Below are 19,990 nucleotides of genomic sequence, written 5' to 3'. Positions count from 1 at the left end.
TATCGCTGCTTACAGTGTTGTCAGGTTCTCTACAGTAAAGTTGTTGTTTCCCCTCTCTTTCCATATTCCCCTCCTCAGAAGATAGTAGTTATGTACCTAAGGCTACTTGAACCTTTCTGCAATGGAGTGTTTATATAAATTAGATGGATTTCTACTGTGGTACTGCAAAGAGTCCATCTGTTTTTCTGCACTTATATCAGTCATTTCTCTTTATTATTACTAGGACTCATGAGTATTTATTTTATAGTTGTGTTTATAATCTGCACTTATTTATTCATTCATTTATTTATTTATTTTTAGGATTTTATGTCCGTTGTTTTGGTGACAAGGTTTCTGATAGTTCAGGCTCTTCCTGCAGTTGGCATTGAATCCTGGTTCCTCCTTTTTCTGTTCCTTGATGCTCTGATTATAGATGTGTAATACTGTGGCTGACATTTTTGTTTTTGAGAACTTTTTTCCATTAAAGTTCTGGACTGTAAGATAGGTATTCCAGGATCACCCTGTGTATTTCTTACCTCACTTAGAATCAGCTGTTTATCCAAGGAGCCCTTGTTCCTTTGTTGAAGAATAGAACTAGATACCATTTGTATTCTAGGCTACTTCTAGGCTCTGGCACCGTACTAATCTGTGTACAAGTGTGAACATTTCTCTTTATAACTGCCTGCATTTTGAATCAAACATGAGTTCATCTACTGGTGTCACTAACTAACCCATTGCTGTCCCTGTTTGCTTTACACTGTAAGTACCTGTTGGTTATTTGCCAACCGTCTGTTGGCTTATTAGTTTAGAGCTTACTTACGTAGTAACTTCAGAACTTCTACTCCCTGAAAACAGCTCTGTCAGTTAGACTGAATGTTCTGTGCAGCTCCTTTGCTTTCTGTTTAAAGACTCCATCCATTTTAGTGTTCCCGAAGTCAGCACTGGTTTTCCTCAGCACCTTTCGGTGAAGCTTTTGGTACATTAGTTCTATTGCAAATGAGTTTTGTCCTGTTATGTATTTTATCCAGCGGCTCTGACCTCTTGCTTGCAATGTCTTATAGTTACCATTGTAATTACAGTATCCTGAAGAATATCTTCATCCTAAGCTCTAATTTATCTCTTCCTTCCCAAACAGCTTCTTAGCAAACACTGATCTGCATATACCTATATAAGTCACATTTTCCAAAATGTCATATAATTGGGGTCATGTAAGTATAACTTTTAAGACTGGAATTTAGAGTTCATATTTTTTTTCTGTGTCTTGATAGCTCATTTAGTTTATTGTTTAGCTGTAGCTCAGATAGTTTAATTGCTTAATATTAAAATACTACATTCTTTGGATGTACCACAGTTAACCATTTATTTGTTGAAGGCCATACTATTTACTTCTAGTTATTTCCCATTGCAAATATGGCTGCTCAAACCATTCCTTCCTTTTTCCTTCCTTCCTTCCTTCTGATACATTTGGGTAGGGTCAGAGAGATAGGATTTCTTACTGAACCTGGTTCTTAGCAGGGCTAATCAGCTATTGAGCACCATAGATTTTCCTGTCTCTGCCCCCAAAGTGCTGAGTTTCCTGGAAATCTCAGTTTACAAGCACTTTACTGAATGAGTGTTTTTTGTTTGTTTGTTTGTTTGTTTTTTCTGTCCCTAAAACAATGCTGCGCTGTTGTGTACATCTGTGGGATCCCATAATGGTTCTTAAACATTAAAGGATCTTAAAGAAATCCACTCTGCTTATCTCTGCTAGGAACAGTATAAAAGACTGGAAGATGCTCATATTTTTGTCTGCTGTGATGACTTGTGTATGTTTTCAATTTTATGTTTATTTTATGTGTACCTCACTAACATGTATGTCTGTACCATGTGTGTGCCTGGTGCCCTTGGAGGTCAGAAGAGGGTGATGCATTCCTGTAACTGGAGTTAGCGATGGTTTTGAGCCACTATGTAGGTGCTGGGAATTGAATCCTTGTCTTCTTGAAGACCAGCAAATGGTCTTAACTGCTGAGTCATCTCTGCAGCCCACTTTGTCTGAGTTTTGAATTGATTTCATAAGATTATTTTCTTTGGGCAACATGGGGAGACATTGTACAGGATATACACACACACACACATATGGAAAAAGATGAATAATTAAATCTTATAAAGGCCTATTCATGAGAAGTCAGAATAGTGCTAAGACATATTCATTTAAAACAAAACTTTAAAGACAGAAAGCAAAGCTGACAGTAGTAGAACCATTCTGGTAATGACCCCACTTCTGACCACAATCAAATGAAAAGGAGACCAGATGAGATACACACAAGAGGTCCAAACAGAAGGCAACAAAGGAGCTGTATACAGTTTTGCGACTTTATATCTCCTGTAAATGCCACCTTCCTCTGGTATCACTCTGGGACTTCTATAACTCTATCAGGAGGTCTGGCAACAAAGAGAGGCTGCCAGGAAGGTTGAAGCTCTTTCAACTCTGTAAAGATAAAAGCAAAGAGCCAAAGCATTCATCAGTTCAAACACCAAGGGTACAGGCATCAACCCCATAGTCACTGGGCTGTCCTGGTCCCAGCTGTAGTGTGGCCTCCCAAGGTTATGGCTAGGCCTTCCCATGAGACTTATGAGACAGGTAGAGGGGATTCCACCATGGCTAGGATCATTTCCATCCCTAAATGATTGTCATGCCTCTTAGAGACAAGGAGTAATGTGGTCTAAAATAAGGGAGACAGACACAAATTGGGAGCAGAAATTCCAGGCTTTCATTATACTTTTAGTTAGAAAGTCAGTGGTTTTCAGCAAAAGAAGTATTTAAGCACTTTTTATATGAAGAATATGCCAGTTTGGCAGTGAGTGAATGGACCTTTACCACTCTTGCTCAACATCGAATTATTGTTGCTAAATGATGGAGAGATATCCTGAGAAATATATTGTTAGATGATTTTGCTGTTTTGTGAATAACAGAGATTATACTTCAGTAAACTAAGAAGGCTGTAATTTCATCAGGCACTATAATCTTGGAAGACCACAATTGTATTAATATATGTGGTCTGCCTTAGCTGAAATGATTTATGTAGCATATGCCTGTTGACTATATAACATTTTTATTTCTCCTTGTTCTCGTAATTCCCACACTTGTATGGAAGACCATGAATTCAAGATAAGCTCGATATAGTGAGACTGTGTCTCCAAAACAAAAAAAAAAAAAAGAAAGCAAAACAAAAGTTTGTATAAATTGATGGCCAGTTAAGAACTAGAATTACTAAAAACAGTATCTCAAAAGATACATGAGTGTTCATCTAACAGAACTTACGCAGGGTATCTGAAGAGCAGAGTTGAAGAAAGAAACTAAAGGAGAGTTAAATAAAAAGTGGAGTCATGATGTTGTTGTTTTGGGAGATGCTGAGTAGTAGTGACATTATTTTATTCTGTTAATCCAGTACTAACCTTTTGTGAGTAAAGACAGATTCAAAATTTATGCATAAAGGAAAATAAATTAGGTAGTTTGAAAATGTTGAATAAAGTTGGGAGAATTACACTACTTCCTTGTAGGTATGTAGCAGTCAACAGTATTGGCTAAAATGGTTAGACAATTCATTGGAACATGATGGTGACATCAGAAAATGTAAGAACACATACAAAGACTGTACTTTGACAGAAGTGCACAATCAGTTCAAAGGAGAAAGACTTCAACAGCTCATGCACAAGACCCCCTTATCACACACATATGCATGGAATTAAAAGGTTAAGATAATAAAACTAGAGCAAGAGTGGGTTTATGCTGACTCCAAGTCCAGGGGAGAGACTACCAGCAGAGGGGGAACAGAACCACTTTCCTGCTTAATCCCGCTCCATATCACATGGCTTCCTCTCTCTGTGTGGTAATGTCATTCTTACCCTGTGGAGATGGTGAAGAAAAATTCCAGTTTGTTATTTTTTTTTATTTAGATTTTTTAAACTTTTATTAATTATACTTTATTTACTTTGTATCCCCCCCATAAACCCCTCCTTCCTCCCCTCCCAATCCCACCTTCCCTCCCCCTTCTTCACACATGCCCCTCCCCAAGTCCACTGATAGGGGAGGTCCCCCTCTCCTTCCCTCTGATCTTAGTCTATCAGATCTCATCAGGACTGGCTGCATTGTCATCTTCTGTGGCTTGGTAAGACTGCTCCCCACTCAGGGGGAGGTGATCAAAGAGCAGGCCAATCAGTTTATGTCAGAGGCAGTCCCTGTTCCTATTACTATGGAACCCACTTGTACACTGAACTGCCATGGGCTACATCTGTGCAGGGGTTCTAGGTTATCTCCATGCCTGGTAGTAGGATGGAGTATGAGTCTCTGGAAAGACCCCTGTGTTCAAATTTTCTGGTTCTGTTGCTCTCCTTGTGGGGTTCCTGTCCTCTCCATATCTTACTATTTCCCACTTCTTACATAAGATTCCATGCACTCTGCCCAACAGTTGGCCATAAGTCTCAACATCTGCTTTGATAGTCAAAGGGCAGAGCCTTTCAGAGGCCCTCTGTGGCAGGTCCTAACTTGTTTCCTGTTTTCTTCTTCTTCTGGTGTTCATCCTCTTTGCCTTTTGGGATGGGGATTGAGCATTTTAGTCAGGGTCCTCTCTCTTAATTAGTTTCTTGATTAGGTGTTGGGTGTTTGTTTCTGGTGGTTCCTGGAATCCTGTGGTGGAGAGAATCCTCTTGGCAGGAAGATGGTTTTTCCTGAAGGAAGCCTCCTCAGCTTTTTGGGTATGGTTACTATATGGCCGGTGTTTTTCAGGAGTTGCCACAGCTCACCTCAGGCGTAGAGACCTGAGTGGTAACTGTTGTCCTTGTTAGTCAAGAGGGCTCTCCTCTCACCCGGACAAGTCCTGGAGATAGCTGCCCTGCTTCTGGGTTTCTTGCTGTAAATTTAGTTAGCTGGTACTGTAGTTTGGTCAGTTTTGTTAGGGATAACTGGTTGCCCCTTGGAGCAGTATCTGGGGGTTGATCTCGGCGATCCCAGGCTTCTGTAGTTGTGAGGTTGGGGTTCTGTGCCCCAGTACCCAAGCAGTGATCTGTGGTATGTGAGTACTGCTCTCCTGGTAACAGGAGGCTGGCTGGTGCACAGCAGGTCCCTGGGTTGGGCCAGTCTGCGGGACCTTTTCCAGGGATATACTGGGTGGCCTAAGTCTGTGGGGATTTCTCCCGACTGGGACTCCAAGTCTCTAGTGCCCTGGGACACACAGTTCTGTCTGTGACAAATAGTTGGTGCAGAGCAGGTCTCTGGGCAGGCAGTGCGGGTCCGCCGGTCTGTAGGACCTTTTCCAGGGATCTACTGGATGACCTAATTCGGGTTCTCGTTTCCTTCCTTCCCTGTGGGGTTTACTCCATATAGGGACTCCCAGTCTCTATTGCCCTGGGGCCCACAGCTCTGTCTGTGATGGAGAGCTGGGTGAGCAGCAGTCTCAGTGCTCGCAGCAGGAGCCCAGTTCAGTGATGGTGGCTTGCACTGGCCCGTCTGCGAGACCTTTTCCAAGAAAAGACTGGGTGACCTGTGGCCAGTCCCATTTCCTTCCTTCCTTGTGGGTTTTTCTCACGAGTGGGACTCCCATTCTCTGTTTTTTTTGTGCCCACCAATCTCCCTGGGAAGGTGATCGGGACACGCAGGCGTGTGGCTCTGGTCTGGCGACCTAGTGCCTGCGCGACCGGGGATCTCTTCGGGGTTCTGACTGGGGGACCTGAGAGTGGACCTGACTGATTCCCATGCCATGGGGGTTTCCTATCACCTGGGAAACATGATCGCTGTTGTTTTAGGGCCCAGAGTTCAGTCTCTTGGTCGCTGTATGGAAAATGTCCTGCTCCTCAGATGCAGTGTTCTCCTGGCGCTGCCATCTTGTCCCTCCCTCCCAGTTCGTCATTTTATTCTTCTTTTTCTTTCCTTTTTACTGTGATTCCCAGTAACTTTGCTGGTGTAACTCCAAGATAGAGTCATTACTCAACATCTTCATCTTTCATTGACTGTTGATGACTCCCATGCTGCAAATCTTTTTTTGCCTGGTAGACATGTCTTTTCAAAGATGTCATAGGCACATCAGAATTGTTAGTTCTTTATTTTCCTGCCATCTGTGAACTTTGCTTCTTGTGTAACTTTAATGTTATGTTTCCACTCCATGCGATGTATCACACTTACATCTTTTGTTTTTCACTAGCATTGGTCAGACCAGTGTATATCCTGTGGATTTTGCTCTGGCCGTGGCACTGTTGTATCTGCCTCACAGAAATTTATTCTCTGTATTGTATTAAAGATCAACTTGTCAGCTCCTGACCATTCTTCAGTCGTGTTTGCCTGTGTGTGCCCTGTTGTAGAATAGTTCTTTGTATGTACTGGCATTGTATTTGAGAAACTATTGAGAGAATACTGTGTGGGCATATGGAAGGCTAGGCTTTACATGATTTGAACTTATCTACTATCACTAAGGGAGGAAAACCTTGTTTAACATGGAGTTTTAATATTAAATAAATCTAGTAAACACAGTATGTTTGTGCTACAGATATATCAAAAGGAATAAAAGCATAAGCACATACAATCTCATGGAATAGTTTATTTATTCCCTCCCAGATTTAAGTTTATTTTTAATCTGAATGTATAACATCTGTAGATATTTAATCTACTATACTTCCTCCTAGACTCCTCCAATTTTACAGAGCATCTTTCTGTAAAGCAAGATGTATTCTAGAAGTAGCCTATGTAAAGATTTGTTGGTAAGCATTAAATGCTGGTACTTCCTCCATTCTTTGCTAATATGACTGTTATTCTTTATAGTCATGTGGGCTTTAGTAAATCTTTAAGGTTATGTCATAGTCATTCTGTCACCTTTTCATTATAGCAGCTCATACCCTATCTTTAAGGCTATTTTTTTTAAAAAACTTTTTCATTATAAAACAAAACGTATAAAAACCACCTAGATAAGATAATTTTATCTTTCTGTTTGCAAACTTTTTTCACGTTTATTTAAAGTGTGTGTATGCATGTACGTGTGCAAGTATCCCACAGTACATATGGAGGTGAGAGGACAGCAAGTAGGAATTGGTCCAGGGGACTGACTCAGGTCTTAAGGCATGGTGGCAAACACCTTTGCTGCTGACGTTTCTCACTTATCTGACAATACAGTGTTGTTGGTATTGAAAGCTAGGTTCTGTTTTGGCAGTTGTGGCAGTATTGCCTTTGTTGATTAGGTCCACCTCATTCAGCCAGCCTTTGGACTTAGAACACCATATTATATTGGTTTTGATCTGTTGTTCTTGGCTTGGGACATCCAATGCTATCTGGTTTGACCCATACTCAGACTTACACAGCTAGATGATTTTTATAGAGGAGATGATTTTTAAAATTTAATTAAAATTAATTACATTATCTTCTCTCCTCTTCCTTCTTCTTACCACTTCTGAGCTATGCTCCCCCAATTCATGGCCTCTGATTCTTTAACCAGTGTTGTTGCATATATAAAAAGGAATCAACATAGAAATGTATCCTGCTGAGTCTTGAGTGTTACCTGCCTGCATGTTTATTTTTCTAGGGCTGACCACTCAGTACTGGATGACTAATGAGGTATTAATTGCTTGGGCTTCTTCATCTAAGGTTGAGGTCCTATGAGACTTCCCATCTGCACTGGGATGTCAGCTGGTGTTGTTTAGGCAGCTATGTTGTTGAGATTTTATAGGTATAGCTTCCCTGTCACAGCTGGAAGGCACCATCTCGGAGCACTGTCTGGAGCTCTGTCTCTTAGAATCTTTCTGCTCTCTCTTCTGTGGCATTCCCTAGGCCTTGGTTGTGTTTAGGGCATCACTTGGGGTTGGTGCCCATATTCAGTTTGTTTTCCACGTGTTGACTACTTGTGGTTTTTTGTCATGGTCTGCTGCTGTAAAAAGAAACATCCTTGATGAGAGGTGAACTATACTTACCTGTAGGTGTAAGATTAAGTAATTAGGCCAGGAGGAGGTGGTACACAACTTTAATCCCAGCACTCAGGAGATAGAGGCAGGCAGATCTTTGAGTTCAAGGCCAGCTTGGTCTTCATAGTGAGTTTCAGGAAGAGAAACCCTGTCTTGAAACAAAACAAAACAAAACAAAACAAAACAAAACAACAAAAGGAGTATTTAGAGTGCAGTAAGAATTAAACTGGTTCAGGAAAGTGGCAGTGTTAAGGTCTTTGATTTTGGAAGGTATGTTGTAGTTGGCTAGTATAGCAAACAGATTTCTCTCCTGTTAAGTGAGTCTTCACTCCAGTTAAATGGCTTCTTGTTACCACCAATATATAAGTGCCACCGTTGTACCTTTAGGGATAATTTGCCATTTTGGACATCACTGTGGTTCATAGGCTTCATAGCTGGGTAGGACCATTGTTTCTTTTCCTCCTTTAACAGATTGCACACCACCCTGAAGTATTGTAGTACCTAGTCCTCAGGAAAGAGGCCAGTTCCAGATCAAATCCTTAGAGATCTATGTCCAAACTACATGGTGTCTTCAGCAGGAGGGATTTGCTTCCAACTTTTGGAGATAACCAAGGGCAAAAACAATAGCTTGTGTTGTTTTGGGAGTCTCTTAAAATTTATGACCAACAACTCAAAGGTTTCTCATGCCCAGTATTAGGGTTTTCATTAGATATGGCTCTTCACATGTAAATATTTAATTTTAGGGAAATATAAAATACAATTTTCCATGTCTTTTTCAAATATGCTTAATGTTATTTTTCCTCCTCTTCCTTTTTCTTTTCCTCCTTCTCTTCCCTTATTCTGTGTTATTTTCCCTTTTCTCTCATGTTTTAAAATCGTTCCTTGTTTTTCTTTTTTCCCCCCTTTGTATAACCTGCATCCTGCTGTTCCCATCTCCAGAGAAGGGCATCCAAAATTCAAAGTATAGTGCAGATAGATTTTTTTAAAATAATTTTCAAAATTAGAACTACTTCATTCTTAGAGTACAAATGCTGAATAAATCCAAGTTATTATATGATGATAGTTTCAAAACGAACGACTGTATGTGTATCCTCTGAGTGAGGTTATAGTGCTTTTACTGCTTATATTTACAGGATATTCTGAATAATCTTGAATCATGTGACCTTGAGGATGATGACCTTATGCTGGATGTGGATTTGCCGGAGGACACACCTCTTGAAAATGGTAAGTTAAGATCAGTAATAAGTTTCCAGATGCCTGTATGTGAATGACTAGATTGTAGCCAGTTTGATAATTGTAAGATCAAGGCTTCTTAAGACTGGGAATCAGTCTTTACTGGTATAAGATAGGTTTACTTGTAAGTTACATATTTAAATATAATTCTGTGTGATTCAGCAACATTGTATACCTTTTTATCTAAATAAGTGGTAGGGTGTTGGTATGTATTTAAATGCCCAGTTTTCCTCACTTTGCTTAATTTTGAATTTCAAAAGAAATATATTTAGAGAAATACTTATTTTGTAAAAGAATTTAATAACTATTTTAAGGTCAATTCTGGCGAAGTACTCACCTTCTGAGTGAACCATACCACCCTTTGACTTATAATTTCAATCCTCCTTTTTCTCTGTGTTCCAGTAACCAACAAGGTAGGGCTTTAGATAATCCATATGCAGAAGGGCCCTTTGATTCTCTTGTCTCTGGTGGCACAGCATATCCAGGGTATTGGGAAGTAGTAAGACAGCCAAAGATCAGCCAAAGATACTCTTGGGGATGGCGTTGAACTGAGAGTCCTGCTGTTCTGGGAAGAATGGTTCCAGAGATCTGAGGATTCCGTGTCAGTAAACATTTGTGGTTCCTCATGTTTCCCCAGGACCGGGGAGAAAGGACAAAGGATCAATTCCTTTTTATGGTGCTAGAAGAGTGTGAGGAATTTTCAGAAGCTGAGCATATTTGTTCTGAGTGTACTTTCTTCTCACCACCACATCAGTCATACTGTTATTGGTTGGACCCTTTGTTTTGTTTTGTTTTTTAGTCCCTGAAAAGGTACTCTGTTACAGTCTCAAAAATGAACATGTGTTTATTTCCCTGATTCATGAATCTTGAATTACCTGTGGTGGCATAGCCTATGAGACGGTGTAGATTACTGAGGGGTTCATTATTTTAGGTTCTGCACTACTTTGGCATGGTTATTCTTAAGATAAATCACAGAAGTACAGCAGGATAAGCAGACAGTCATATCTTAAGGCTTAGAATCAGGACATACATTTTAACCATGTTCTGCTGATGATAGCAAGTGTTATGACCTAACCTACCCTTCTGAAACCGATCACAGCAAGAAGTTCTATAGGCCATGGCTGGGCTTGGATTTATGAATTCATTAAAGTGAAGTACTGAGGGCATTGCCCATCATATCACAGGAGCTGAGACAGTTAGACTTTCCTGTGGTGCTCCTGGCGCTTGGGGTACTTCTGCAATCAGAATGGAGTCCCAGTCCCAAGAAAGAAAAATTATAGCCAACACCAGCAGGAGCAGAAAGCTGAACTGCCAGCCTTACGGTAGTACAAGGAGATTATAGTGAGGCCCCATAGGGAGATGTAGTTGCAGCCATGCTTTCTAGAGCTATTTAGAATGGAATTCCCCACAACCACATAACAGTTCATAGGTAACGGAAATCATAATTGCTGTTGTGAAATCTGAGTTAGTGACCTGGGGGATCATGCCCCACAGTCCTCTGAAGCACAAAGAGAAAATGAAATGTCAGCCATTGAAATTATTCATAATAGCCAGAATCTGGAAACAACTTAGATATCCCTCAACTGAAGAATGAATGGATAAAGAAACTGTGGTGCATTTATATAATGGAATACTACTTTGCTATTAAAAACAGGGAAATCATGAAATTTGCAGGCAGTGGAATTAGAAAAGATGATTTTGAGTGAGGTAACCCAGATCAGAAAGACAGGCAAAGTTTATACTCGCTTATAAGCAGGTATTAGCCATATAATGCAGGATAACAATATTGTAATCCATAGACCCTAAGAAGCTAAATAACAAGGAGGACCATAGGCAGGATGCTTAATTCTCATTCAGTAGGACAAATAGAGTGGACACCGGAAGCAGTTGAAGAAAGGGAACAGGATAAGAGCCTCATAGATGTCCTATGAAAGACTCTACCCAGCACATTAAAGCGATGCTGAGACTCACAGCTAAACTTTGGGTAAAGTGCAGGGAGTTTTATGGAAAAGTGGGGGGATAGAAGGACCCAGAGGGGAAAGATCATAAGGAGATCAAGAAAGCTAAAATAAAAATAAATTACAAGAATGGAAGAAAGAAAATGACCAAGCACCCAGTAACACAAGACCTTGTAGTTCAAATTTCTTTCTTTCTTTCTTTCTTTCTTTCTTTCTTTCTTTCTTTCTTTCTTTCTTTCTTTCTTTCTTTCTTTCTTTCCTCTCTCTTTCTTTCTCTTTCTTTCCTTTTCTTCAAGTCTGATAGTGAGGGATTTCTGTCCTTGGGATAAGTCACAGCATAGACAGTGCATGTCACTTTGACAGGGTTACTATAGCTTTTCTTTGGAAATTTTTTTTCCTCTTTCTGAGCTGGTACATGAAGCTCAGATAAAACCAGTCTTAGAATTCAGCTCATTTATAGAGCACAGCCTGGTTATCCTCATGTTAGACAGATGGCAGAATGTCAGATGAAGGCTTCATTGCATACTCAGGAGAAGGAGGCAGGAATACCAGTCACATTCCTCATATGATACAGATGTGTTTTTAGAAGACAACAAACAAATATTGGCTATTTTGAACGGAAAGAACACCACAGAAAGTAGGCACCCCCAAAAAAGCAGTATTTATGTTTACTACTACAGGAAGGTGGAAAGTACTTTTTAGATCTTTTTGGCTGGGGAATAACAATGCTGGAATGGCTGGTAGGTTAGGGATCTTATAACATTGTTAACTGATGACTTTAGTGTTTTTTAGCTTCTTTCTATATGAGCGTGTTATACAAGTTTGAGAAGAAGTTGCATTTGTTCCCTGAGCCCTCAGGTGTGTCAGCTTCACTAATTCTGCCAGTATTATTGGCATTTGTGCCCCAAAGGAGACAGGCAAGTTAGTGAGACCTTCCATTTGGGTTTGATCTGGTTACAGATTACTGTGACCTCATTAAGAACATGTATTCCTTTACTTAAAAAAAGTTCATTGTGTATGTGTTTGGGTTGTTTGTATGTGTGCACTTATGTGACTTGTACTTATTTTCCTGTCTGTATGAGTGCTGAGGCCAGAGATTGATGGTGCACATGTTCCTCCATTATTCAACTCCTTCTTGTTTGAGACAGTCTTTTCTCTGAATTTGATGTTCCCCACTTTGCCTAGACCAGCTGGACATTAAACCCCAGGATCTTCTGGTATCTACCCACCTTGTATTGTGGGCACAAGGCACTAGTTGCCAAGTCCTTTTTCTGTATGTGAACACATGAGGGTTCTGAACTCTGGGCCTCTTGTTTGAAGAATAATAAATTTTCCTATTGAGCCATCATTCTAGTTCCTTTCAGGAGGAAATTATGAAGAAAGTGCTTATCAGATCATTGGATTTGTGTACAGGTCTTTTCCTTTGAGTGTGGCCTGTGTGTTAGCTAGAGGAGGAAAGGATGTCAGTTGTCTAATGCTTGTTGAAAAGTCACAGTCTAGGATTTGAGAACATCACTTCTGAGTGTCCGGTGACTCTTCGATGAGTATGGAACAGGAACAAAGTTGAGGATGATGTTACAGTTTATGTATGGTAACTGAACATTTGATCACTTATAGGTAAGTAAGTAAAACATTTGCATACTTAAGTTATAAGGCCTATAAGATTTGTAAAGGAGACTTGAGAAAGGGTAATATTCAGTGATATGGAAGGACAGAATTCAGGTGAAAGGACACGAGTCATGAAAGAGGGTATAAAGTCAAGTGGTATTCTAATTTTAAATGTCATAGTCTTTTCTTTTTTAACTTTGTGTTGGACAAGTGCACAAACAATGTAATTAATAGTGAAAGTGAAAAAACCCCAAGTAAAGCTCCATGGCTTCAGAATGGCCAATCCAACTGTATACAAGTTCGCTAAGATGCATGGAGTTTGGGGCTGGGCAAGTATGTATTTGGGTGACTGCCTTTAATCTACCTGTGTGATGTTTTTTATTTGGGAGTTCATTTTAATAAGAAAATTGCTTAATAAAAATAAAACAAACATTTGCAAGGTGCCTTTAGTTTTTTTTGGGAAGCTTGTAGAAGTTTAAACAGGCAATCAAGTGCTCTACTTTCTCCAAGACCACCTTTATTAATTGTCCAGTTTTCTTTTGCGTTCCCTGTCTTGTTGGTAGTTGTTTTTCTGATGTCTTTGTAAAATAACAGGTTTTCAGAGATCCCAGCATTCGTTCTCTATATGAATGAGGGAGAACATCTATCTTCTGTGGAAGTTATTATTTTATTCTGAGCCTCATTGTTTTGTTTTTGTTTTGTTTTTTGCTTCTTTTTGGCCTATCCTGGATCTTCAAGCTTTGATACTTTCTCTCTCAATTCAATGAGAATGAAGAAGATCATGTAGTATTTGTTTTAGAATCCTGTGAATGATTTCTGATGGTGTTCATTTGTCCCTGGTGCCTGCAAATGGGTTTAGCTGTCACCCCACCCTTACCTTTTCCTTTCAGGACTGAATCAGAGCTCAGTTTGTGTTTACAGGAAAGAATTAATCAGAAAATCCTTTTCTATTCCCTCTCTCTTCTGCGCTCCATTCTATGTTTTTGTTTATTTGATTTTGTTTTTTGAGATAGGGTCTAACTGTGTAGCCTTGGTTGGCTTATAACTATATGTTGAGCAGGCCAATCTTGAAGTCCCAGAGATTTCCCTGCTTCTGCCTCCTGAGTACTCAGATTAAAAGATGTGCACCATCAGGTCTGGCACCTATCATAGGTTCATAGACCATTATTACATTCTTTGGAATGTAATATACACTCTTTGGAATCTTTGTTTTTACATGTTGTACCTTTTAATTATGAACTAGTTGATACAGATCTGCCATATCCTAAGAGCTATTCTACATTTCCCTGGGGATTTTGCCCAATGCCCTTTAATCCTTTTAAAGTATTTAGCCATGTTTCTAAGTAGAGAAGAAGACCAGGTTATACACTTTTCCCTGTCCTGAGAATGTTTAGCTTCGCCAACTACTGTCCTTAAGAGGCCTTTGTCTAGTTTAAAAGGAATGGCAACAGGTCAGAGGGAGAGGTGCTTCAGAAGGAAACCAAAGAGGCATGGAATTGTGGGTAAGGAATCAGGAAACATTTAGGCTTGTGTTGTTATTTGGAAGGAAGGATTGTACTTAGTGAGAGATTGTTTTAATTTTGCAAGCTGTTATTTTTTTTAACCTTGACCTGAATTAGTAGACCAAGCAGTTTCATAAGGAAACAGTTTTGCAATCTGAATGCCTTTTGGAAGGCTATTGGAGGTTTGCAATTGGTTATCTCTGTTGTATTATGCCTCTTTCTGTTGTAGGGTGTTTCTCAGTATTTTTGGTATGTAAGAAATGCAGCTGTGTTGCCCTTTCTTCTTGTTTAGGAAATTCAAATGGCCAGTCCTCATCACCCATAAACACACGCCTGGCATTTGACACATCGGTATAATCCGAAGGTTAATGGATTACCCCAATGAATACTTTCTCAGTATACTGTTAATCATTTTAGCCATTCTGTTTAGACTTTAGACTTTGTTGAAAAGATGTTTTTCTAACCACTTCCTGACTCCCACACAAAGTTCTATTGCTGACTAAATTATATTTGTCTTATGTTCAAAGCCATAAGGTCACATTTTTGCTACACTTTGTGTTAAGATATGTGAAGCTCATCTTATTCTTGCTTTTAGTTACTTGTATTTTCTAGAAATTTATCTTTTTTGTGCCAGTACTGTGTTAAAAAATTCAATTTATGATTTTTTTCAATTACGTGTTTTTTTCTTTTTAAAAATTAAATAGCAGCTGAAAACTGAGATAACATAAAACCTCCTAAAATATATTCTCCTCAGACTTTGTGAGTGATAGTGTCAGTCTGTCTCTCAGCCAATTACTTATACAACAATTACTACCTGTGCTATTGTTATCCCTCTTAGGACTTAAAAGTTGTAAGAGAAAAATGTAGGCTACATTGGGTATCATGTTTTGTTCCTTTAACAAACCAGGAAAAATTACACCCAGCATGACATAGCCATGCTCATATCACGTATCTCCGTTAGCTTTGTTAGATCCTTTTCCCTCTCCAGTGGGTTAAAGCCCTGATCACCTGTCTCTCATAGTACTAGAACAAAGCCTTCTGCCCTCTGAACTAGTGATCATGTTCAGAAAGAGGGAGCTACTCTCAGAACAGCTTTCAGGTCATGGTTGGGTCAGATCAGATCTGGCCAAGCAATGGTTTCATGCCAATGTCTTGGCTTTAGTATTTTTGAGTTCAGGTAGCTTTAGCCTTGTCCTTACTCTTGCTCACAGGTTTACTATAGGCACCATCAACCTTATAGCAGTTCATATTTAGAGAGCCCTTACTTTCCTGTAAGGTTGTACTGCGTATGCTATTCTCTGTTAAACCCTAGAATCATGTTTTTATTGATCTCCATCTTCATTTGCTTTTCTATGTTGTTTCTTTTTTTTTTTTCAATGCAGTTTATTCAGGAACCCTGAACAATCATCTGACCCTGGCGAAAGCCAGCTCACTTTAAATAGCCTCTGGGTAGCCAACCTCAGCGTGCCACGTGGGCAATGCAGATAGGTCCACATACATGGAAGCAAGCCAGATCCTCAGCCTTAGCCAAATGTGGAGTTGTTTGTGACAGAGAGCACTCACCATCGGGAAGGTGCCTCACTAATATTTTATATCACCATCTTACCTAGATTCCAAAGTTTGTAAAGACATACTTGATAGATGGATGCCTAAGGTAGTATAGGAGTAGCGCACTCAGGGAAATCAAGGTCTCCCTTAGAAGTTATGTCTGATTTTAATCTTGGCAGCCATTAGGATTGAGTTCAGGTTTCAGTAAAGATCTCAGATCTCAGTGACTTGTGCAATTTAATTGTTCTCATATTCAGCTTGCTCGCCTGCCTTGTATGCCTCTTGCCATTCTTTGCACTGTGCTGATTTTTATTCTAAGAATATGTCAGGTTACTCTAATAACAACATTGATTTCTTTGGTACTGGGAATTTCTGTTCCTACATTAAGGAAACTATGTAAAAGTAGATGTTCATAGCACCAGCTGTGCAGAGCTGCTGACCTGGGAGAGCGCCCTGTCTTACTGCTGGAAATGCTCTGGGACTCAGTGCACCTAAGTTTGAGCCACTCTGAGTTTGCTGAGATGGTACTGAAGGCACTAAACGGAAATAAGGGTTAAACTTGAAGGTTTATTTTTAAAGTTTTCCTTTGCTACTTCATTTCTACTGCTGTATTTTTTTATAGCCTTTATTATGCCTTTTATTATCCTTAGGTTTTCCATAACTAACTTAAATTCCTCTTGAGTTTAAGAATAAAATAACAATTATTGGAATTTCATGTTAGACCTCTTTCAAAAGCTGAATGTGCAATGAAAAAAAACTGTATTAGTACTCACTGATTCCTTATGAATGCAAACAAAACTTCAGTGTCTTTACAAAAGTATGCTTAAGCTGTTTGCTTTTTTCTTTTTGCATCATCCTTTTATAAATGGGAAGCCTTTTAATCTTTGAAAACGAGACAGTCTGCAAATTTTAAAGCCACTTTTCTGGTTAATGATAACAGGCACTTAAAATAAGTCAGTTTTTTAAAATCATGATTATATTGATATGAAAGTTTTTTATCACAAGAAATTCTGAACTTCTTCCTTTAGTTTCTGGGCTAAAAGGAAGCCTGTCCTGTTCCGTGGCTTGGGTTAGTGTTCAGAAGTATTTTTAGTAACACTCCTAACTCAGTAGCTATGTAAGCACTGAGTGAAGATGGAGTCACAGGGCAGGCTGGGCTTGCTTCCCACAGGGAGGGCTGGGAGTGGAGCAGGAAGGAAGGCCTGCTTCAGCGGCGCCTTGTGTGCAACTATGTCTGAGTAGGCAGCCGGTAGCACAATGTCTTCCTTGTACCAAGCAGCTTTTTCAGAAAGTGCTCAGAGATGTGAGAGCAGTGCGCTTGGGTGAGTGAAGAAGCTTGGGTGCTTGAGGGATTCTTGTCGAGTTTTTGTGGTGTTTGGTTGTCAGGAGTGGACTGTTTGTTGTTACAAAGTACTGGCTTTGTTTTCTGTAGTATTTCAGTCTTTCTGAACCAGCTCTGTCGCAGCAGATTAGAGCAGCTTACTGTTTAAAAGTGTGAGCTTTATTTAAAAACATGATTGTCTCTGATGAAAGATTAATTTGTACTTCTTAAGGCTGAGAAACTTAATTGAGGCACTCATTTCTGTGAGTGGGTTTTGTGTTGTTCTTAAGATCTCCTTTTTCCTATCCTGATTGTATTTGAAATGCGTAATGTTCGTCGCAGGGAAGTTTTTCCTTATTTTAAAATAGTCCAACAGCTAATTGTTCACGTAAGTGGCTGATACAGAAGTATTATAATTTCCTTCAGCTTGGATATGTGAAGTTTACTTTTCACTATAAGAACTGGTTTCCTTTGGGAAACTTTATTTTGTGATTAGTTACCATACATGGCTGGTGCTTTAGAATAAAAAAAAAAAAAAATGCTTTCAGCAGCATTCAATTATCAGGCCATAAGTAGTTAACTTTTTGTACAGTGTGTACATATTTATAGTCTGTTGCTTTTTAATCTGCCCAGTGGAGTGTGACAATATGAACCGCTTTGACCGATCAGACAGAAATGTACGACAGTCGCAGGATGGATTTTGGAAAAGGCCATCACAGAGGTGGAGTGGACAGGACCATTACCACCTTAGCCATCCTGACCACTATCATCACCATGGGAAAAGTGACTTGAGCAGGTGAGTTTGTTCTAACTGAAGCTTCACTTTTATCCTCTGCCCAACCTCACTAATCGTTTCTACCTCCAAGTTGATTTTCCCTATTTTTTTAAAGGTATACATACCAGTTCAGGTTCTGCGTGATCTATAGTTGCTACAATAACTAATCTTTTCTTAGCTGAAATCTTTTTTTCAGTAGCTTTATCTCAGATTTACAAATTACATCTACAATAAGGACTTTTAAGTTGTGATATGACTTTGGAGGGTTCTTATTTGGGAATTAATGAATGCTGGCTTGTTACTGTATAATTTTTAAAAGTAATATTGTACAAAGTAACTACTAACTTACTGGTTTTATTTCACTTATAAGTTAAAAATGTGAGTTCCAAAAGTGTTGTTAAAGGATGCCATATGACAATAGAAGTTCTTTCCATTTTGACACATAGAATAGTATGAAATTGGATCAGACCATGTAGAATAATGGACTCACAGTCATTTACACTTGGGGTCAGAGTTTCACCTGGTGTAGATTCACTTTGCAAGTTAAGTTTATTTAACCCTTTGCACACTTCAGTTTTCATGCTACCATTTGTGAGCAGACTTAAAAACACTTTTCTGTCAATTTTCATGGGTCGGGATATAGGTGTGTGTGCTGTACCTGGTTTGTGGTAAAAGTGGCATTTTGTTGTTGTTGTTCTGTTTTCTTTTGTTTTTCTAATTAAATTTTTAAAAATATATCATTCCACAAGAGGTCAGTGCTTATCCTGGAGCACATTGCCATGCTAGTAATAAAACTGAGATGCAGAAATAATGGAAGAAAAGCATTTGGTCCTCTGTGCCCCCTAAAACGAGAAGCAGAGTTGTTGCCAAGGGTCTTTGTAGCTACAACAAAAAAAGCTTGACCTGTTGTTACCAGACACACAGTGTGTATAAGACATAACATTTGTTTCTTCTTGATTTATTCACTCTACAAGACAAATACAGAGGGAGCTGTCATGTGTGAATTCTAAGAACACTTTGGGCATTTACTGGACAGGTCCTGAGTGGCACAGTCATTTTCTTATGTTCTTCTATCTAAACTGAACAAATTCTAGTCTAATAAAATATTTTTCAGTGGATTAAGGAAAAATGGGGTCCAATTAAGACTTTCTGTTGGAGCAAACAAATAGAAGGATGTAATTGAGGCAGTCTGGAAGAATGCATGATGTACTTGTAGCCAGTATGGCTTTGACCAGAAAGTCAGCAGAGTCTGTCCTGTCAGGAAGAGCCTGGCGTGAAGATCATCTTCATTAGTACTGTGGCCACCGTGCTTCTCTAATCTCAGTGTGGGTTTAGAATGAGCGAAATTAAGGAAGGTGTGACAGCATTGTATCAGTTCCTTTTGCTTTACTGTTGCCGCAGTATCTAACAGAAGCAGCCGACCGAGAGGAAAGGTCTGTTCTGAATCACCTTCAGAATTTCAGGGAGGCATGGTGAAACAGCTCGTCCTGTTAGGAACGAATGGCAGAGGTTCCTTACACTCCAGACCAGGAAGCAGAGAGCGAGGTATAACTGCCAGGTATAACATTCAAAAGTGCGACATTAATGGTTTATTTCTAGCAAAGCCCCCTCCTGTACATTCTCTAGACTCCCAGAGTATCATTACCATCTGGGAACAAACACTTAAAACTTGAGTGTATTATTATTATACATCATATTCAAACCATAACAAATGCTTGCTTTTAAAATTGGTCCACTCACTTAAAAAATACTCCTTGGTAGTCTGTTTACTGTACAGTGCCATAACGTCTTAAGCTGATATGAATTTGGAGATAGTATGAGAGGTGAAAGTTGTGGTTTGGTGATGACTTCTTGAATTATCATGGTAACGATGACAGAATTCTGCATTGGTACAGCTTAATAGTAAATATCTTTACACTGAAGCTAGGAAAGGACCGTTGTCTCTGTGCTATTTCATGCACACATGAATAGCATGTAGAGTCTGAAGAAACAAGCATGTGGATACTTACAATGTAGTATTACTACTGTGATAATTTTGCCTATTAGTGTAGTATGGGAAAGAGAGTAGTGAATATTCAACCTGGCAGAAGGGCAGATGCAGAAGTTTTTTTGGTAAGAGTCTGGGGTTTCAGAAAACCACTCTTCA

The 19,990-nt window shown here is 39.4% G+C and overlaps 1 protein-coding gene across 7 annotated transcripts in view; it reads left to right on the top strand.

The window, feature by feature from the left end:
• Window positions 1–19,990, top strand: part of Ccser2 (coiled-coil serine rich protein 2) — a 130,750-nt gene that overhangs the window by 48,854 nt on the left and 61,906 nt on the right. For 6 of the 7 annotated variants that reach the window (XM_060390906.1, XM_060390908.1, XM_060390910.1 and 3 more), the window contains exons 4-5: window positions 9,033–9,123; window positions 17,703–17,865. In XM_060390906.1, coding sequence (XP_060246889.1) covers window positions 9,033–9,123; window positions 17,703–17,865 — 254 coding nt within the window. Of the gene's footprint in view, window positions 1–9,032; window positions 9,124–16,912; window positions 17,071–17,702; window positions 17,866–19,990 lie in introns of those variants that run through there. The other variant, XM_060390912.1, reaches the window with a different exon arrangement.

Source organism: Meriones unguiculatus, chromosome 9, assembly GCF_030254825.1.
Source record: "Meriones unguiculatus strain TT.TT164.6M chromosome 9, Bangor_MerUng_6.1, whole genome shotgun sequence".
In the NCBI taxonomy this organism is placed as follows: Eukaryota; Metazoa; Chordata; class Mammalia; order Rodentia; family Muridae; genus Meriones; species Meriones unguiculatus.
Note: the sequence above shows the minus strand (reverse complement) of the source record. Positions and strands in the feature narration are given on the sequence as shown.